The following is a 19,307-nucleotide window of genomic DNA, read 5'->3' on the forward strand; positions in this document are numbered from 1 at the left end:
AAAAAAAAAAAAAAAAAAAAAAAAAAAAAAAAAAAAAAAAAAAAAAAAAAAAAAAAAAAAAAAAAAAAAAAAAAAAAAAAAAAAAAAAAAAAAAAAAAAAAAAAAAAAAGTCTTGGAGGCAAAAACAGTTGACCTAGAGCTCCCCATTCTAAAAACATGTACTTGATTCCTCTGGCCTTCTTTGTATTGGGGCAATTTCAGAATTATATCCTTGATACCATGTTATATTATGAAGATTATGGATGCTTTTTTGCAAAACAGTTTTTGGGGTTTTGTTTGTTTTCACAAGCAATTATCTCTGCTAAACTTGAAATATACACACATAATTCATTGGGCAACAACTCCAGTCACTGTGGAGACCTCTGAGTCTGCCACAGCAGTTACACACAGCAGTGACTCGGGTTTTAGTCAGAAAAGCAGGTCAACACAGTTTGGGCTCCCTTTTTCTAGCTCTTTCCCTTGCAAAGTTCTTCTACATCCTTTAGGCGTCCAAGTTTCTCCAGCTTCAGTTTTCAAGCCTCTTTGGTCAAAGAGCCCCTCCTCCAGTTATCCCACTGGCACCCTCTCCCCACACTATGGTCTTTTCCCACACATGCTGCACTTGGCCCCACACTACAAAGCTCCTTCACCACAGGCTCATAGTTCCCTCTCTCCCCTTCTTAAGTAGTCTTCCTGTTCTCTTTCCTGACTTCAGCCTGCTACTTTCTATACTCTATACAGGTTACAGGTTGTACAGTGACTTTTTTTTTTTTTTTTTTTTTTTTTTTTTTTTTACTGGTTGTTTTTTTTTTTTTTTTTTTTTTTTTTTTTGCAGGGCATCATGCATTCATTCCTTCATTATCATCAGATGAATGTGATCCAAACAGCAAGTTTTTATCTGAGGAATTAGTACAAGATCTGCATTTTAAGATTTCTTTGGTGATGCAAGAGAAGTGACCTTAAGGTAACAGATGAGGGATCAATAGCAAGAGCTCACAGAAGTCCAGGAAAGAGAGAGACCATTTAGAGAATAAAGTACCCAATATAACTTGATCTATATAGATTTATTGAAGAAAGCTAAGATTTCATCACCTACTAGCATATGAATTTAACAGATTTAACAAAATATAACCCAACCCTTTGGTATGCTACATTCTAAATCACTTCTAACCTTTAAAATTTCCAGGGAATTAGATTTCAGTAGATTTTCCAATAAAATGTCCCACTACTGTACACTTATTTATTGCCTACTAATCTCCTTGGGATGAAAAGAAATAGAAGTATGCTATTTCCTTCTTGATTTCTCAAGACTGTCAAGCAAAGTTGTTGAACTCATTTCCCTACAGGATTATTAAAATACAGTGGTGTTCTTCCTTTCATTAAATTATTAGGGAGAAAGGTGCAGTGAAGCTCAGTAGTAGAGCATTGCCTATCATGTAAGCGATCCTGGGTTCAATCCCCATAATCCCCACCACCAAAGGGGCGGGCACATAGTACTTCACCTGATGTTTTCCTTAGTCAATAATGCTGTATGAATATGTTCCCATTAACCTACAGAATTAATCATCAATTTTTATTCTGATAAAGAATCAAAAGACTAAAGTTTGCTATGGTTTTGATATGGGTGTTGGTTATATGGTTGTGCTCAATTTGTGAAAAACTCGTTAAACTATCACTTGAAATATATACTTTTCTGTATATACATTATACTTGAAATAAAATAAAGTTGGTAAAAGTTCAAATGCATCTGCCATGTCCCTTCTATAATGCCAATTATTCTAACAGCAAGAATACACAGTGTCCTATTTGTGAGACATGATTTATCTTCACAAAGTTACCCAATATTGCCCTGGGATTTTTATATTTAAAAAAGTAATATAAATCTAAACATTGACAATATGACTAAATAAAAGTCCTCTATTGTTTCATCTTTTAGAGATATCACATTTAGAATTTTTTTCTCATTGAATTTATTGGTACATTTTAGGTATACAGTACAGTTACATTCATCATTGAGATCTTGTACCTTTACATGACAGGTCTTGGTTCTCATTTTTCCCCTTACCCCTAACTCTCCCTTCACACCCTCCTCCCTTCCCTATTTACAAATACTTTATTTATTTCCATTTTTTCATTTTATCATATTTTTTTCTTTTCCCTTATTTCCTTTTCCTTACCTTTCCCACTTTTCCTACACCTTTAGCCCTTTTCTTCCTATTTCACATTGTCAATTATACCATTAGGATCTTATATACCATTATAGTTTTTCACATTAGAGAAACTATTCAGTACTTACACATGTATGACTTATTTATTTCACTTAGGAGTATATCCCCAATATGCATCCATTTACCTATGAATGAATCTAATTTCTCATTCTTTATGGCTGAGTAGTATTCCATTTTATAGAAAAACCACATCTTCTTTATCCAGTCTACAACTGATGGGCAATTGGGCTGTTTCCAAGTTTTAGCTATTACAAACTGTGCCACTATAAACAGAGGTGTGCATATATCATTGTGATATGATTCTTTTAATTCTTTTGGAAAGATACCCAGCAGAGGGAAGGCTGGGTCAAATGGAGCCTCTAGTCCCAGCTCTTTGAGGTATCTCCATATTGATTTCCACAGTGGTTGCACCTGTCTACACCACATATAGAATTTAAATTGACAGGCCCTTTACTTCCACATCATCCTCTCATAAATTATACTCTTTTCCAAACTTTAGATATGTAGTTTTTCTCCAACAATTCTCAAAAATAAAGAAATAATATTCAGAATCCTTGAATGCCAGAACTGAGATAAATAGTTTCTATTACTTCTACAATTTTCAGAGCCTTTGTCATTTTTGTATCTTCACAATGTCTACTGAAATACAAGGTACACAGACATTTAATAAATGTGTTTATAGAAATAAAATTATTTAAAATAAATGAGACTATATGAGAAAATGAAAAATAATGGAAACAAAGTCTTTGTAGATAGGAAGGGAGGGAGGGGTTGAAGGGAAGGGGGATGGGGAAAAAATAAGAACCAAGATTGATTATGTAAAGGTACAAATTCCCAACAATGAATGTCATTATATTGTATAACATTAAATGTACCAATAAAATTAATTTAAAAAAAGATTAGTCAACAATTAATTTAAAATTAATTAATTTAAAACAATTAATTTAAAAACAATCAATTAATTAATTTAAAACAAAAATTAATTTAAAATTAATTAATTTAAAACAATTAATTTAAAAACAAGATTAGTCCCTTTCAGATAATACAGTAATGTTCTCATTTCAATGTATAGAGAAGGTACATAAGTCTATGAAAAACACTTATTTTTAAGTTGTATTTATTTTTACTACTTTTATTTAACCTCTAAAGTTCCAAAAATTTTCTTCTAATCACTCCTTTTCTTATTAAGTGGAAGTCCTACAGTTACCAAATGCAATTACGGCAGCATAATGTTTTTCTAACAATTTTCTGTACTTCTCTCTATACACTGTCAATATGACAATATGGGAAAACAGTAAGAAATAAGTTATCACTTAGCCAACGAATACTGAAAAAAATAAAAAAGTTACACCAGATACATACTTCTAATGCAATGAAGTCTTATTTTTTATTACCATTTACATAAATTGGCATTAATTACAAGATATATAATATCCCTTATCTAAAATGCCTATTATCAAAAATGTTTCAGAGTTTGGAATTTTTCAGATTTTGGAATATTTACATAGACTTTATTAGGTGGGCATTCTAATCTGAAAGTCCAAAACAGCAAATGCTCCAAAACTTAAAAAATTTTTGAGCATCAGGTTGGCCCTCTACCTAAATATGCCTAGCATGCAACACAGTTTCAAAAGTAACCAACCATTAATCTACAAATATAATGATTCACAAAGTATTGTCCAACCACAAAGATTTGAAGACCACAACAGGATGTCAAAGAAAGATTTTACCATTACTACAAAGAAAATGTCACTTTTATTAAAACAAAAGCCTCATCAATAACTTATATGTTATAAATAGAATACCTAAAAAATTCACTTGAGGCCCTAATAATACTTTAAATAATATTAATAATTGAACAATAGTGTAGATTTTTGTACTATGTTTAATGATGGAATAAAAAATGAATCATACTAAATCAAACAAGAAAAACTGTACCTTTAAAATATCTAAATAGCGTAATTTTAAAAATTTAACTGTTGAAATGTAAGAATAGACATTTAAATCATTAATAATAACATTTGCACTTTAAATAAATTACCTACATATTTTAACTATTTGAGGTTTATTTTATAGTGCTATGTTTTAAGTAAAGGTATTTCTAAGTAAATCACCATATTAGATGGTCTAGGAAATTCAAATGAAAGTATTTTAATATTCCACTTGTTTCTTGGGCTTGAATGGTGTTATATACTGAAATAACATTCTTTTGTATTTGTTCTTAAGGTAGATATTAAGATATACTTCTAACAGATAATTTATTAGCCATATGCATATGAATATCTTTATTTTAGCTAGTTACTTACTGAGAGCCATGCAAGGGATTCCATGATTCGATGTTCACATCTTTCTAAATGTTTTATCATTTCTCTTGTCAAGTTAGCTTCTGCTTTGATAAAACTCTCAATCACTTTGTAAAAATCAAAGGCTTTTAAATTAAGTACATTCAAAATCCATGGGAAGGATAAATCTGTTCCAGAATCAAGATTCTGAGATGTACTTCCTAAAAATGAAAGAAAAAATGTACAGATATGCAATGTTAAGACTTAAACTAAGTATTTTTATTTGAAAGGTCTTAAATATTGCAGAAAGGTTAAACTTTTTATTTAGAGCAAAATTTTTTATTCTGGAGACTCCCCAAACATAGTCTTCAAATTTTAACTGTGTGTGTACCTATGTTTTTCATAGAAAAAAAAAAAGCCATAGTTTATATAAAAAGTGAAAGGTTTAAATATCCTAAATTTATTGTAGGGACAGGCTTAAAATCTTATCAGCAATTCCTTACCATATTCATTTTAATGTTCATTAATCCTTGGTGGAAAAAGAGTAAGATGCTTGAAAATTTTGCTAATTTCATTAGTTACAAAAGGGCCTATCTTTAAAATTGGCTATTAATGAGGATTCAGTTTTCAATACATGTTTTACTAATTAAAATTCCTCTTTTGTTATGTATTTGTATCCTTAGATAAATGTTCCTCTGCAAACAAAACTTTAAAAAATTTTTGTAACATACTTAAAATTAAATTTTGAATAATTTAAAAAATTATTTTAAAATCATACATACTTAAAATTGTATTTAAAAACACTTATTAGCCTTTGTTCTGTTTAGCAGTTAATTACAAAATTTTCATAGTTGGCTTAAAAAGAACCAAACTTTGGAGAATTCCGGCTCTAACCTTTGTTCTCATGGCCACAAAGACAGCAAGTCAGGGATTTAACTCAGTGCCTTGCAAGTGCAAGGTCCTGAGTTTTATACCTGGTATCGCAAAAAAAAAAAAGATAGTAACTGGCTGTTCTTTAATACTACTTTGGCATGTAACAGTCTTCCAGTTCTTTGAAGGGATTTCCTAGCTTTAGTAAGTTCAGAATAGGAGCCTAAGGAAATATCATCCTCAAAGTGACCTGAGACAATACAGATAATAAACCACTCAAATTGTTTATGTCATTCAGTTAGATTCTTCAGAGTATATTGATCTAACACATCTTTCTTCTCCTTAAAACCCCCTTTTGCCAGGGATTTAGCTCAGTGGTTCTGGCCACTGCCTCACAAGTGCAAGGACCTAAGTTCAATCCCTGGTACCAAAAAAAAAAAACCCTTCCAAAAAACACAACACACCGGAGGTTTCTTTAAAACTTTAAATTGATATATGCGCACCCATGTTTATAGCAGCACAGTTTGTAATAGCTAAAATTTGGAAACAGCCCATCTGCCCATCAATTGGAAACTGGATAAAGAAGTTTTGGTTTTCTATAAAATGGAACACTACTCAGCCACAAAGAATGAGAAAGTAGATTCACTCATAGGTAAATGGGTACATTTTGAGGATATACTTCTAAGTGAAATAAATATGTCACACATATGCAAATACCAAATAATATCTCTAGTGTGAAAAACTAAAATATTACTCAAAATACTAACGGGACAATTAGCAAACAGGAAGAAAAGGACCAAAGGTGTAGGGACAGTGAGAAGGATAGGGAAGGGGGAATAAGGGAAAAGGAAAAAAGTACGAGAAAATGTAAAAATGGAATTAAAGTGTTTGAAGGGGGGAGGGGAGGGGAGGGTGAAGGGAAGTTGGGGACAAGGGGAAAAAATGAAAACCAAGATATGGCATGTAAAGGTACAAGACCCCAGTAATGAATGTAACTGTACTGTCTACCTAGAATGTACCAATTAATTAAAAAAAAACTTTAAATTGAACTAAAAAGTCTATTTACTAAAATTTAACTTACTGCTGTATGTAGCCATTACAACTTCAAGAGCACAGGCCAATAAAGACATGTGAAAGACATTGTCATTCAGGAGTTTGCTAAAGGAAAAAAAAGAATAATTTTAAATATTTACTTTTATAAAAAGAAGAAATATTTCTACTAAAACTAAAATATTTACCTAAAATTTTGAATGGATAATCGTTCTTCTTCCTAAAACAGATAATAATTTCAGAAAGAGTTTAAATGAAACCTTGTATGTCAGGATTGAATACTTCTCTATTGTATTCTTTTTAACTTACTGATTTAAGCATGGATTCCATCACTCGGTAATACAATCGGACTCCAAGTTTGTATCGCTACAAAGAAATGTAAGATCACAGTATTTTAGAAAATCATAATAATTATTAATTTACAGTAATTTTTTCTTGAAATATACTTTTAAAACCCTTATTAAGAATATGGCTAATAAAATTAATATAAAGCTCAAAAAAAGAATATGGCTACTAAACGAACACAGAAAGGTAGCTCGTCTAAAACAAGATCTATATATAAAGTTATAGTTAACATTATCAATAAATTATCAAGAGGGTAGGTCTGCTACTTGATTTTCCTTCATTCCCCTTCAGTCTACATCAAGGATAGGTTACATACCCAGTACTATTTTAAGCATTTTACATATTTATGATTAAGAGAATAGTCTTTGTCTATAAAACAGTGTAAATTGCACATGCAAAAATCACAGAAAACTGACCTTTTCATCAAAATATTTTAATCAAATAACTAGTTCCTATCAGTTGAAAGAATAATCAAATTTCTGAGTTCCATACACACATATGCACATACACACCCTATTCCTTCATTTCAAATTAAGAACACAAATGTCACATGCAAGCAAAAACAACTTTCTATTATACTTGGCTCAATATACTGGTGGCATCAAAATATAACTTCACTGCACTGGAATGAATATGTACAGAGAATTACAAGGTGCAAACTTATTTTTACATACTACCTTCATTAATGCCACATAGTAAAGCAGACCAAATGTAGAATCTGAATTTCAGAGAAGTGAAACAACATAATCATCATCACACAGATAATAAATAGCAGAACCAGGGCCAGGGATTTGGCTCAGTGGTTCTGCTGCCTCCCTTGCAGGAGCAAGGGCCCAAGTTCAATCCCTAGTACCCCCAAAAAAAGAAGAAGAAGAAAAAAAATAAATAGCAGAACCAGATATAAACCCAGACTAAATCCAGAGCCCTATTCTTATCCAACATATTGATTTTAGTTTTTACTTTAGATATCCTGAAATATTATTTCTGAGAAATGGCATAAATAGTATAACCTCATGCACAAATTTATATATGAATATTCATACATGTAGAAATCAAAGTATATAAAGAAAAAATTGAGTGAAAGATTTTAATTTCTTTTACTTTTAATTTCTAAAGTCTCTACAATTGACATGTGCACTTTTGTTTAACTGGGAAGTGGTTTTCCATAAACTTTCCTGTAAATAACAGCATATGGGGGAAGCTGAGATATACTATCTGCTAGCATTTCATTCTATTAGACAAATACTATTACTGTATTTGTACAGTCTGGACAGAGAGTGCCTTTAAAATTACTGCTATATAGAGGTACTAATAAAAGTGAGCTCAAATTACCTGTGATCCAATTTCAACACATCCCTGTCCAACAGCGTTAGCAAATTTCTCTTTAAAGATGTGTCCAATATCCTTCACTCTTTTCAGAATATTTTCTTTTGGATTCACTGTGCAGTTCTTTAAAAAATATAAGCAGAAATCAATATTGAGGATACTGCTTAATAACAATTAAAATTTTCATTCATAATAAAGGCTTCAATTATTTATAAAAATGTGAGAACACTCCCACAACAACAAGGTAAACACAAATACAGAAAATAAGTGGACAACAGATTTGCACTGGATGTTAGTGACCAAAACACATTTTAGTACAGCTAGGAAACCATTACCTAAATTTTCCATTACTAAGCTAGGGAAGAGATTTGTTAGGCCTTCCATTCCAAATATGTTATCATACAATATCTTCAATTAAAAGTTATATTAGAGTATGTGTTACCTCACCACCACCAAAAACAAAGAAGTAAAACTAAGAATCGAGCTTAGTATCATTCTCTAAATTAAAACTATGCTTAAAAAAGGTAAGAATTAGCTAAATCATTTAACTACGTTCTCAGATACACAAGATAGAGAAGCAATTACAAATGAAGTTCCAACAGGTATGTATCATTTGGAGTTGGTCTGTATCAACTTTAATAATTACAACACATCACAGAATGATATATTAAAATGAATAGTATAGTATTCACTAATTCATACTGTCATACCAAAATATATCACAAACATAATTCTTTTTTTTGTTTGTTTGTTTGTTTTGTTTTTTTGAGACAGGGTCTCACTATGTAGTTGAGACTGACCTGGAACTCACTATGTAGCCCAGGCTGTTCTCGAATTCACAGTGATCCTCCTGCCTCAGCCTCCCGAGTGCTGGGATTACAGGCATGCGCCACCACGCCTGGCTTCACAAACGTAATTCTAACCAATTATAATTAAAGACTGTTATTTTTACAGGTTAAATACAGTCAAAATATTATACACTAGAAAATAAACTTTCTAACATTACAATTATAATTTTATTGTAATATATACATTTCCATTAAACATTTTCACATATTAGAATATCAACAACTTTATATTCTTAAAAGAAAAGAGAGAAGGTAAATATCAAACTAGAATTGAAAATCTAGCTAAATCAACTCATAAAAAATAAAGGAAAAGACATTTTCAGGCAAAAAAAATTTCAACCCAAGCTAACCTCACTAAAATAATTATTAAAGAATATATCTGAAGAAGAAAGAAAATGATCTCAGAGAGGTCTAAGGTACAAGAAGGAATGGCTAACAAGGCAAATGATAAACATAAGAAAATATAACTGTCTAAATAAATTAATACTACTAACAATAAGATACAAGAAATAACATAAGGGATAACTATATGTTGGGTGGGAGTTAAATGTATTAAAAATAGCACTTCTAATTTCAAATGTTTGCACCAAGATATCACAAAAAATCATGTTTCATACATGGCTTACATTGAAATAGGAAATCAGAATTTCTGATGGTTGATCACTTGCTGAATTTAAAATCATCATTAATTGTTGAATAGTATTCATAACAGTCCTAGAGGAGAAAAATGAGAAGAAATGTTAAGTAATCAAAGAAAAAGAATGCACCTATCTCTCAAGTTAAGAATATTTTCTAACACAAAGTCTCCCCCATTTAGCCTCATTTAAAAAAAAAAACTTATTATGACATGGTTTACAAGGAAATACATTTCACTTAAATCTTTAAGAAAAGTATTCATAATAAGCTTTTATAATTATACAATTGATCTACTAATAAAACTAATTATCAATAAAACATGAATTGGTCAAGCTAGTGACAAAGACATCAAGATATTTAGAAATTGTAGTAGAATCAAGTAAGTCCCCTTTACAGAGATCTTCAAGAAGACAGAATATTAAGTCCTGGGTAATATTAAAAGTTCTCTCTTAGTGCTTGGTTTGGCAGCACATATACTAAAAGTTCTCTCTTAAAGAACTCTTTAATTCTGCAATTCTATAATGTGTGTTATACAGTAAATACTAATGCTCCAATTTTGGAGCAGAAAGTACATCTGAGACTGTACAAAGTTTAGAGCTGAAAAGGGTGTTTAATATCATTTAGTAAAACATGTTTGATGCTCTCAGCCACACTTCTCTAAATTGGTATCTAAACTGGTATCTCTAAATTTGTATCTTTTCAAATACATTGCCATGCAACTTCTGCGGCTTCTATGTCTACAGAAGCTACAATGACTAATGCAATAAATGACCAACTGCTAAAACCAAAAGTCCTTTCTCATTTGTACTGACAACAGACTTATCTTGATGCATTCGACACTTCAACACTTGCTCTTTTCTGACACTCACAGGCCATTTCAGCTTTCTTGGCTTCACTCTCTAAAGCTCCCTTCTCATTATATAGACTCTAACTTCTACAGCCCTTAAATGGCAGATTTTGGCCCTTGCCATGCATTCTTGCTGTGATATACCCTTACTTCAGTCAGTCACATCTATTTTTATAATCTTAACTCCACCTGATGATTCCCAAGTCTGTTAAGAGCCTGATACCCTTACTGTTTACTACATGTGGTCTTCATAAAGGCTCAATGTACAAGATTTTAAATATGAATTCATCAAATATTTATTAAGCCTATTCTTGCTCCTTCATTCCTACCACTACTCTCTTGGTTCAGAACTTTAGCATTTTTCACCTAAATTACTGCAACAGAACAGTCCACAGATTTTTCACTTGATGTCTGAGGTAAAGCCTATAAATGTGAATGCTAAAAAAAAAATTCACCAAGTGATTTTAATGTGATTAAGAAGACAAGAAAGATTGACAGGTCTATTCATTATCTTCTTCCGTCCTCTTCAGTCCATACCCTCACAAACTACTGACATAAACTTGTAAAAATCAAGTCTAACTTTACCCGTGCTTATAACTCATTTATTTCATAATCTACATCATGCACAAGGTAGCATACCAAGCCTCTAATACCTACTTTCCCCCACTGCTTTTTCTTATTCTTCAGAGAGTTGCTAATGATTGCCCAGATATATTATGGTATTTCAAACTTCCATGCCTTTGTATATGCTATTCTCACTCCCTAAAATGCCTGTCCTATGAAATAGATGTTTCAAAATTCAGTGCAGATAGTACTTCAAAAAGTCTCTTCTGTCAGAGAGTAGCTAGCACAATTTTTTTTCCCATTCTGTAGGTTCTTTTCATTGTACTGATTATTTCCTTCATTATGCAAAAGCTTTTTAATTTTATTTGATCCCATTTATTGATTCTTGTTCCTACTTCTTGTGCAATCAGCATTCTGTTTAGAAAGTCCTTTCCCAGCAAGTAAGGCAAGATTGGCTAGGTCTTATCTCCAGGAAAAGAGGGTACACTGAACAGAAGTGGTGGTAGTGGACATCCTTGTCTTGTGCCTGGTTTTAGAGGGAAAGCTTCCAATTTTTCTCCCATTTAATATATTGGCGGGCCAGGGATTTACCTCAGTGCTTCCACCGCCTGCCTTGCAAGCACAAGGACCCAAGTTTGATCCCCAGTACCAAAAAATAAGAATAAAAATAAAAAATAAAATAAAAAATAATATATTGGCAGTAGGTTTTTCACAAATGACTTTTATCGTATTGAGATAAGGTCCTTCTATACCTATTTTCTTCATGATTTTTATCAAGAATGGATGTTGGATTTTGTCAAAGGCTTTTTAAACATCTCTTGAGATGATCATGAAGATTAATATCTAGAATTTACAAAGATTTCAAAAAAATCATACCCCCAAATAGAAGACCCAATAAAAGATGGGCAACTGAAATTAATATAGACATTTCTCAGAAGAAGTACAAATGGCCAATTAATACATGAAAAAATGCTCAACATTCCCAGTCATCAGAGAAATGCAAATAAAACACTGAAATTTTAGCTTATTCTAAAAAACTAGCTATCATTTTAAAAAAATCAAACAATAACAAATGTTGGCAAGACTGGGTGGGAGGAACCCTTCTCACTGTTGCAAATTAGTAAAACACTAAGTAATCAGTATGGAAAGTCCTCAGAAAACTAAATATAGAAATGCTATTCTACCCAGATAGTCCCATTCTTGGTATCTTCCCCAGAGTTAAATACATCGTACCTCAGTGATACATGCACATCTATATTTATCACAGCAAAACTCATAATACCCAAATCTTGGAAGTGGCATATATATATATATATATATATATATATATATATATATATATCCATCCATCAACAGATAAATCGATAAAGAAAATGTGTTATGCATACGCAATGGAGTACTACTCTGCCATAAGAAGGATAAACTTGATTCATTCACAGGAAAATGGATAAACCATAAACATCATGTTAAGTGAAATAAATCAGAAATACAAGCTTAATTTATAGCAGAACTTCCCTTATATGAGAACCCCAAAGTATAAGTAATTTTAAAAAATAACATATAGAGCCGGGGATTTAGCTCAGTGGTTCTACCACCTGCCACCTGTGCAAGCACAAGGTCCCAAGTTCGATGCCCAGCATCAAATAAATAAATAAATAAATAACATATAGACAATAGGAAACAAGGAAACAGATCTTTCACAAATGGGAAAGAAATCTAGAGACAGAGGTAGAAAGGAGAGGAAAGAGAAAAAAAAAGGTATGTCAAGTACAGGTACCTACTTCCTCTCCCTGAGATGAATATAAAAATATTGTACTGTAAACATGTACTAGTAAAAATGAATAAACATAAGAAAAGTCTCTTGTGTCATCTCATTAACTTGTCCATAAGTCTGTTACCATTCTTATATAAAAATGTGTGTGTTTCTATGTCTATGCAATCACTTAAAATATATTACTGATAGTCTAGTATGTACCAAGCACTATTATTAAATGGCAAACAAAAAGTCATGGTCTCATGAATAGAATTTAAAGACTATTATGGATATTGGTGAAAAACAAACACACAAATGAATTTACAATTATAAACTATGACACAAGCTATAAAAGAACAGAACAAGATGTTGTTAGAAAGCAAAAAGGAGAACACTTCTAAGAAAACTGTTTCTTAAAAAGCATCATTCAGGCCAGGGATTTAGCTCAGTGGTTCCGCTGCCTGCCTTGCAAGTGCAAAGACCCGAGTTAGATCCCCCGGTACAAAAAAAAAACATTAAAAAGTATCGTTTGTGCTAAACTTAAAGGAAAAATAACCACTGGCATGGAAAGGAAGAATTTTAAGAAAAAAGAATCAATTACAAAGGCTTTCAAGTACAAAAGATCTTGGAGAGTCTGAGTCTTATGTATTCTGTCTAGAGACTGTCCCAAAGCCTCATACAATCAGTCATAACATGGGGCAGAATCTAGAGTGTGTACTGCTGAAGTTAAGGGTATAAGATTACTAAACCACATGAGTGACTGGTTTGGCACTGCCCTAATCCCAATAGTCTGGATGGGATAGAAGGCACAGAAAGACACTGTTAAATTCTCTTGTTACTTTTGCTACTTTCTGGTTTCTTCTCTAGTTGATCTCTAATACCTACTTTGGAAGGCCTGCCTGCCATGGAGTCAGCCAATTATGGAGCCAAATAAACCTCTTTCCCCCCTCTAACTTTGGGTGTCAGGTATTTTGTCTCAGCAATGAGAGAAAAGTAAGTAACATACCAAGAAACTGAAAGATCAATGTGAAAGTCTTATATATTGTGTTAAGGAATTTGCATTACATTGCAATTTTAACTGGAAGCACCCAGTTTTAACATGATCCGATTTAGATTTTTTAAAATATTGTTTATGAGGCTGTGTGGAGAGCAGATTTGATGGTGGGATGGATAAAGAGAAATGAGAGCAGCAGCATGAAGACCAATTTGCAGGTTACTACACAAAAATCCAAGAGAAAGATGTCTTTGGCAAGAGTGATGAGATTAGAAATGGAGAAAAGTAAATAGATTCTAGAAGTAGTTTAGAAGTAGATTCAACAGATGAATATGTAGAAAGTGAGTGATAAAAAGAGCATTAGAAATAAGTTAAAATCCTTCAAGAAAATATGCACATCAAATGGCAAATTATTTTCTTTTTTTCTTTACTACGGTGGAACACATGCATATTTTAGGTTCTTAAGAATAGACAGAACTGACTCAAGATCCTAATGGGACAATTAGCAAATAGGAAGAAAAGGACCAAAGGTGTAGGGACAGTGAGGATAGGGAAGGGAGAATAAGGGAAAAGGAAAAAAATATGAGAAAATGTAAAAATGGGATTAAAGTGTTTGAAGCGGGGAAGGGAGGGAGGGTGAAGGGAGGGTGGGGACAAGGGGAAAAAATGAGAACCAAGACCTGGCATGTAAAGGTACAAGATCTCAGTAGTGAATGTAACTGTACTGTCTACCTAGAATGTACCAATAAATTAAATTTTAAAAAAAGAATAGACAGAACTGAGTGACCTCCAGTGCCCCAGGCCTTCATCAAAGCAGACCAGTGAGGACCACCCAGCTGTGTGGGTACTTCTTCATCATCCCCATTCCCCTCCCTGTGATGTCAAGGCTGCCTGGTTGTGCTGGTACTTGGATCCACACTGCAGAAGCACAGGTGGGCAAAAAGCCCATTTTACTGAGATCCAGAAGATAGAACAGAAGTGAACAACTGCAATAAAGGCACATTAGATCTCTGTAGTTGGTAAGTTGGAGGGATCACTACCTTTCATAAGAACTTGGACTATCTTCAGAACTTGGACTGCCTTCAGGGGAAGGGCAGCTCGAACCTGCAGTACAACCTTGCAAAGTTCAACCCTGCATAAGCTCAGGGAGCTCAACTTGGGCCTTGCAGCCAGAATTCAGCCTAAATCTCAGGGGTCTGCCGTTTGCTAGCTGAGACTAACTGATTTAGTTCTGCACACTGTTGCCCACATTGTCTGTTGTGACAGCAGAGATACACCCTGAAAGAGGCTATTCAAAATTTTGTTTTATTTTTAAATTTTAATTTTTTCCCATTCTTCAAATTCTTCCCTTTTTTTTCTTTTTCCCACTCAGTCTCTTGCTCCCCCACATTATTCTTCATCTCCCTTTTAGTTCTTCTTCCTCAAGTAATTCGGATTTCTTCTTTTTCTTTTCTTCTTTTTCCTTTGCTTAATTGTCATTAGTTTCAAAGGAAAATGAGTAAAATTTATAGCTTCCCTATTATTGTCAAGTTGTTCTACTCTTGTCTTTGTTCTTGCACTATGTCTTTCCTGCTTGTCTTCAACAGATTTCTAGAGTTTGTGTGATCATCCTGTGTCCTCTGGCTTCACTTGAAAACCTCTCCTATTGTTTTACGTATCTATTCCTCTTCTCCCAACTCCTTCTAAGTCCCCATTCTGAAGGGTAAAGTTACTATATTGAAGAGTTTATTCACTATAAACACATTTTGGGCTGGTTCTCGATTTCAATTTAATTCACATGATTAAAGATGATAGATTAATAACTACAACAAATTGTCAATTTCGAAGCTGTGCTTGATGCTACTGCATTGCTGACTGTATTAATTGGGTTAAAGGGTTGTGAGTGATTTAATAATCTGTCCTTCCTGATACTATGAAAATGAGAGTGTCTCTGAGTCTTTAAAGACTCAAAACCTAAAGAGCAGACATATCAGGAAGATCAAAGTACTAAGGGAATTAAACCAAGGACAGCCTACCAACAAAAATAAAAATGAGAAAACACTTAAGCAAGTCACAAATACAGACTTCCAGTTAATCAACGGCAAATTCTAGGGGAAAGGAGGTGGAAAAGTCTGGCACTCAACCACCAGGACACCCTGAACTCATACCACAGGAAGTAATAAAACAGAAAAATTCAAATCAGAAACAATTTCCCAACTAACAACAGAGATGGTGAGCACAATGAAAGACATGATGAGAGACTCTAGAACAGAAAGAGATTTTAAAAACAGATGAATTCAGGACCATGACAGAAGCCATGAACGCCCAACATAGGAAAGAAATGGAATCCATGAAACAGATCCAAACAGATATCCAGGAGATTAAAAACTCTACAAAGCAGGGCCAGGATTTGGCTCAGTGGTTTCACCGCCTGCCTTGCAAGCAAAAGGACCTGAGTTCAACCCCTGATATCCCCCCCATAAAAAAGAGTGCTTATTTTTTTATAGGCATATTTTATTTTATTTTATTTTATTTTATTTTATTTTATTTTCAGCTTTAATTGAGTTTATTGGTACATTTTAGGGATACAGTACAGTTACATTCATTGTTGTGATCTTGTACCTCTACATGACAAGTCTTGATTCTCATTTTTTCCCCTTACCTCTGCCAAGAGTGCTTATTGATCTTAAAAAACAAAACAAAACAAACAAACAAAAAAAACAAACCCTCTAGAAAGCATTCTCAGCAGAATGAACGAATGTGAAGGGAGAATTTCAGATGTAGAAGACAGGATTGCAGCCAGTGACAATGAAAAGAAAGATCTCTTAAAAATAGTAAGGGAACATGAGAAATCATTCCAACAATACCTAGATGATGATGATGCAAAGAAGAATAATATAAGAGAGGAATCCATGAAGTAGCAGGAGAAAGTACAAATAACTTTAAAAAATGTTCACAGAATTAATGACAGAAAACTTCCCAAACAGGGGAAGAATGTCACATACAGATAAGTGAGGCATATGACTCCAAGTAGCCATGATAAAAAAAAAAAAATCTACACCTAGACATATAATAATCAAGATCCCAGAAACCCAACAGAAGAACAAAATACTACAAGCAGTTAGAAAAAAGAAACAAATCACATGCAAAGGAAAGCCCATCAGAATCACAGCAGACTTTGCAACACAAACCCTCAAGTCAAGGAGACCCTGGAATGAGGCATTTCATGCCCTAAAAGAAAACAACCTCCAACCTAGATGGATGTATCCTGCAAAAGTATTTTTCAAATTTGATGGGGAAATAAGATACTTTCTTAACAAAGAACACCTGAGAAACTTCATGAATACCAAACCAGCACTCTAAACAATTTTAAACAATGTCCTAGAAAAAGACAATGAAGATCATACCATCATGAGGCCCAACAGAGCAAATATATCAGGCAAAGCAGAGGAAAAATGGAGAAGGGGAAAGAATTAAAAAGAGCCAACCACAGGACAATAACATGACAACGATAAGCCCATATATATCGGTTATAACTACCAATGATAATGGCCTCAATTCACCATTCAAAAGAAAGAGACTGGTAGAATGGATTAAGAAGCAAAATCGAACAATATGTTGTACAGAAGAAACACACCTATTTCAAAAAGAAACTCACAGACTGAAAGTAAAAGGATGGAAACAGTTCTCCATACGACAGGAACCTGAAAGAAAGCAAAGGTAGCTATCTTATCTTCAGACAAAGTAAATTTCAAACCAAAACTAATTAAGAGAGACAAAGAAGGGCACTACCATCCTTGTAAAGGGAACAACCCAAGAGGAAGAGATGACAATCATAAATACATATGCACCAAATATTAATGTTTTACAAATAAATGAAAATGCCAATACAACATACAGGAATGTATAGGACACAATGAAAGCAGTTCTACGTGGAAAATTCACAGCAGTGAATGCCCACACTAGGAAAACAGAGCAAACTCAAATAAACAACCTAACGATGAATGATAAGCTCCTAGAAAAAGAAGAGCACAAAAAACCCAAAGTTGATACAAAGGAGGAAATTATACAGATCAGAGCAGAAACCAATGCAATGGAAACTAAGAGAATGATACAAAAAAAAATTAATCAATCAAAGAGTTGGTTTTTTGAAAGAGTAAATAAAATTGATAAACCCTTAGCCAAACTTGTCAGAAAAAGGAAAGAAAAGGCTCAGATCCATGCAATCGGGAAAGAAAAAGGTGAAGTCACAACAGATCTAGCAGAAATCCAGAGGATCATCAATACCTACTTTGAGAACCTGTACTCTAATAAAATAGAAAACACAGAAGAAATGGACAGATTTCTCGATACTTATGAATTACCAAAGTTGAACGAAGAAGATAAAAAATTCTAAACTCCCCAATTACAATCAGGGAAATTGAAAATGTAATTTAAAATTTACCAACTAAGAAATGCCCAGGTCCTGATGGCTTCACTGCTGAATTCAACAAGAAATTTAAAGAACTAATGCCACTACCCTTTAAACTCTTCAATGAAATTCAAAGGGAAGCAATACTTTCAAATTCATTCCTGGATGCAAGTGTTACTTTGATTCCCAAACCAGGGAAAGACCCAACCAAAAAGAAAACTACAGGCCAATATCCCTAATGAACATATGCAAAAATCCTCAGTAAGATACTAGCACACAGAATAGACAGGGTCGTCAAGCAGATCATACTCCTAACCAAATCGGATTTATTCTAGGGATGCATGGATGGTTCAACATACACAAATCAATAAATGTAATACACTATATTAACAGAGTCAAGGACAAAAACCAAATGATTATCTCAACAGATGCAGAGAAAGCATTCAACAAAACTCAATGTCCTTTCATGATGAAAATCCTGCAGAAAAATGGAATAGATGGTCTTTTTCTCAACTTGATAAAGCCTATCTATGAAAAACCAACAGCCAACATCATATTAAATGGCCAAAAACTGAAAACCTTCACACTAAAATCAGGAAAAAGACAAGGATGTCCACTATTACCACTCCTGTTCAACATAGTTCTGGAAACATTAGCCACAGCAACTAGACATGAGAAAGAAATTAAAGCAGTAAAGATAAGAAAAGAAGAAGTTAAACTGTCATTATTTGCTGATGATATGATACTCTACATTGAAGACCCAAAAAACTCCACTAAAAGACTTCTAGATTTAATTGACATTTTCAGCAGAGTAGCTGGATACAAGGTCAGCACTCAAAAAATAAATAGCCTTCTTGTACACAAATAACAGACTCACTGAGAGAGAAATTAGGGAAACAATTCCTTTCACAATAACATCCAAAAAAATGAAGTATCTAGGAATCAACCTAACAAAGGAAGCAAAAGACCTCTATACTGAAAACTACAGCACTCTAGAAAAAGAGATCCAAGAGGATATAAGAAAATGGAAAGATATCCCCTGCTCCTGGGTAGGAAGAATAAACAGTGAGAATGGCCATACTACCAAAACTGCTGTACAGATTCAATGCAATCCCAAATGAAATTCCAACAGTATATTTAACAAAACTACAGAAAATAATCCTAAAATTCATTTGGAACCTGAAGAGACCTAGAA

At 33.2% G+C, this 19,307-nt stretch overlaps 1 protein-coding gene across 2 annotated transcripts in view; it reads right to left on the reverse strand.

Annotated features, from left to right (window-relative positions):
• Positions 1-19,307, reverse strand: part of Rb1 (RB transcriptional corepressor 1) — a 161,110-nt gene that overhangs the window by 72,341 nt on the left and 69,462 nt on the right. For both annotated transcript variants that reach the window (XM_010636999.3, XM_010636998.3), the window contains 6 exons: positions 9,555-9,642; positions 8,087-8,203; positions 6,719-6,775; positions 6,598-6,629; positions 6,441-6,517; positions 4,514-4,710 (listed from right to left, as the gene is read on the reverse strand). In XM_010636999.3, the coding sequence (XP_010635301.1) occupies positions 4,514-4,710; positions 6,441-6,517; positions 6,598-6,629; positions 6,719-6,775; positions 8,087-8,203; positions 9,555-9,642 (568 nt within the window). The remainder of the gene's footprint in view (positions 1-4,513; positions 4,711-6,440; positions 6,518-6,597; positions 6,630-6,718; positions 6,776-8,086; positions 8,204-9,554; positions 9,643-19,307) is intronic.

The sequence above is a fragment of the Fukomys damarensis genome, unplaced genomic scaffold (assembly GCF_012274545.1).
Source record: "Fukomys damarensis isolate Sample0158 unplaced genomic scaffold, DMR_v1.0_HiC HiC_scaffold_38, whole genome shotgun sequence".
NCBI lineage: Eukaryota > Metazoa > Chordata > Mammalia > Rodentia > Bathyergidae > Fukomys > Fukomys damarensis.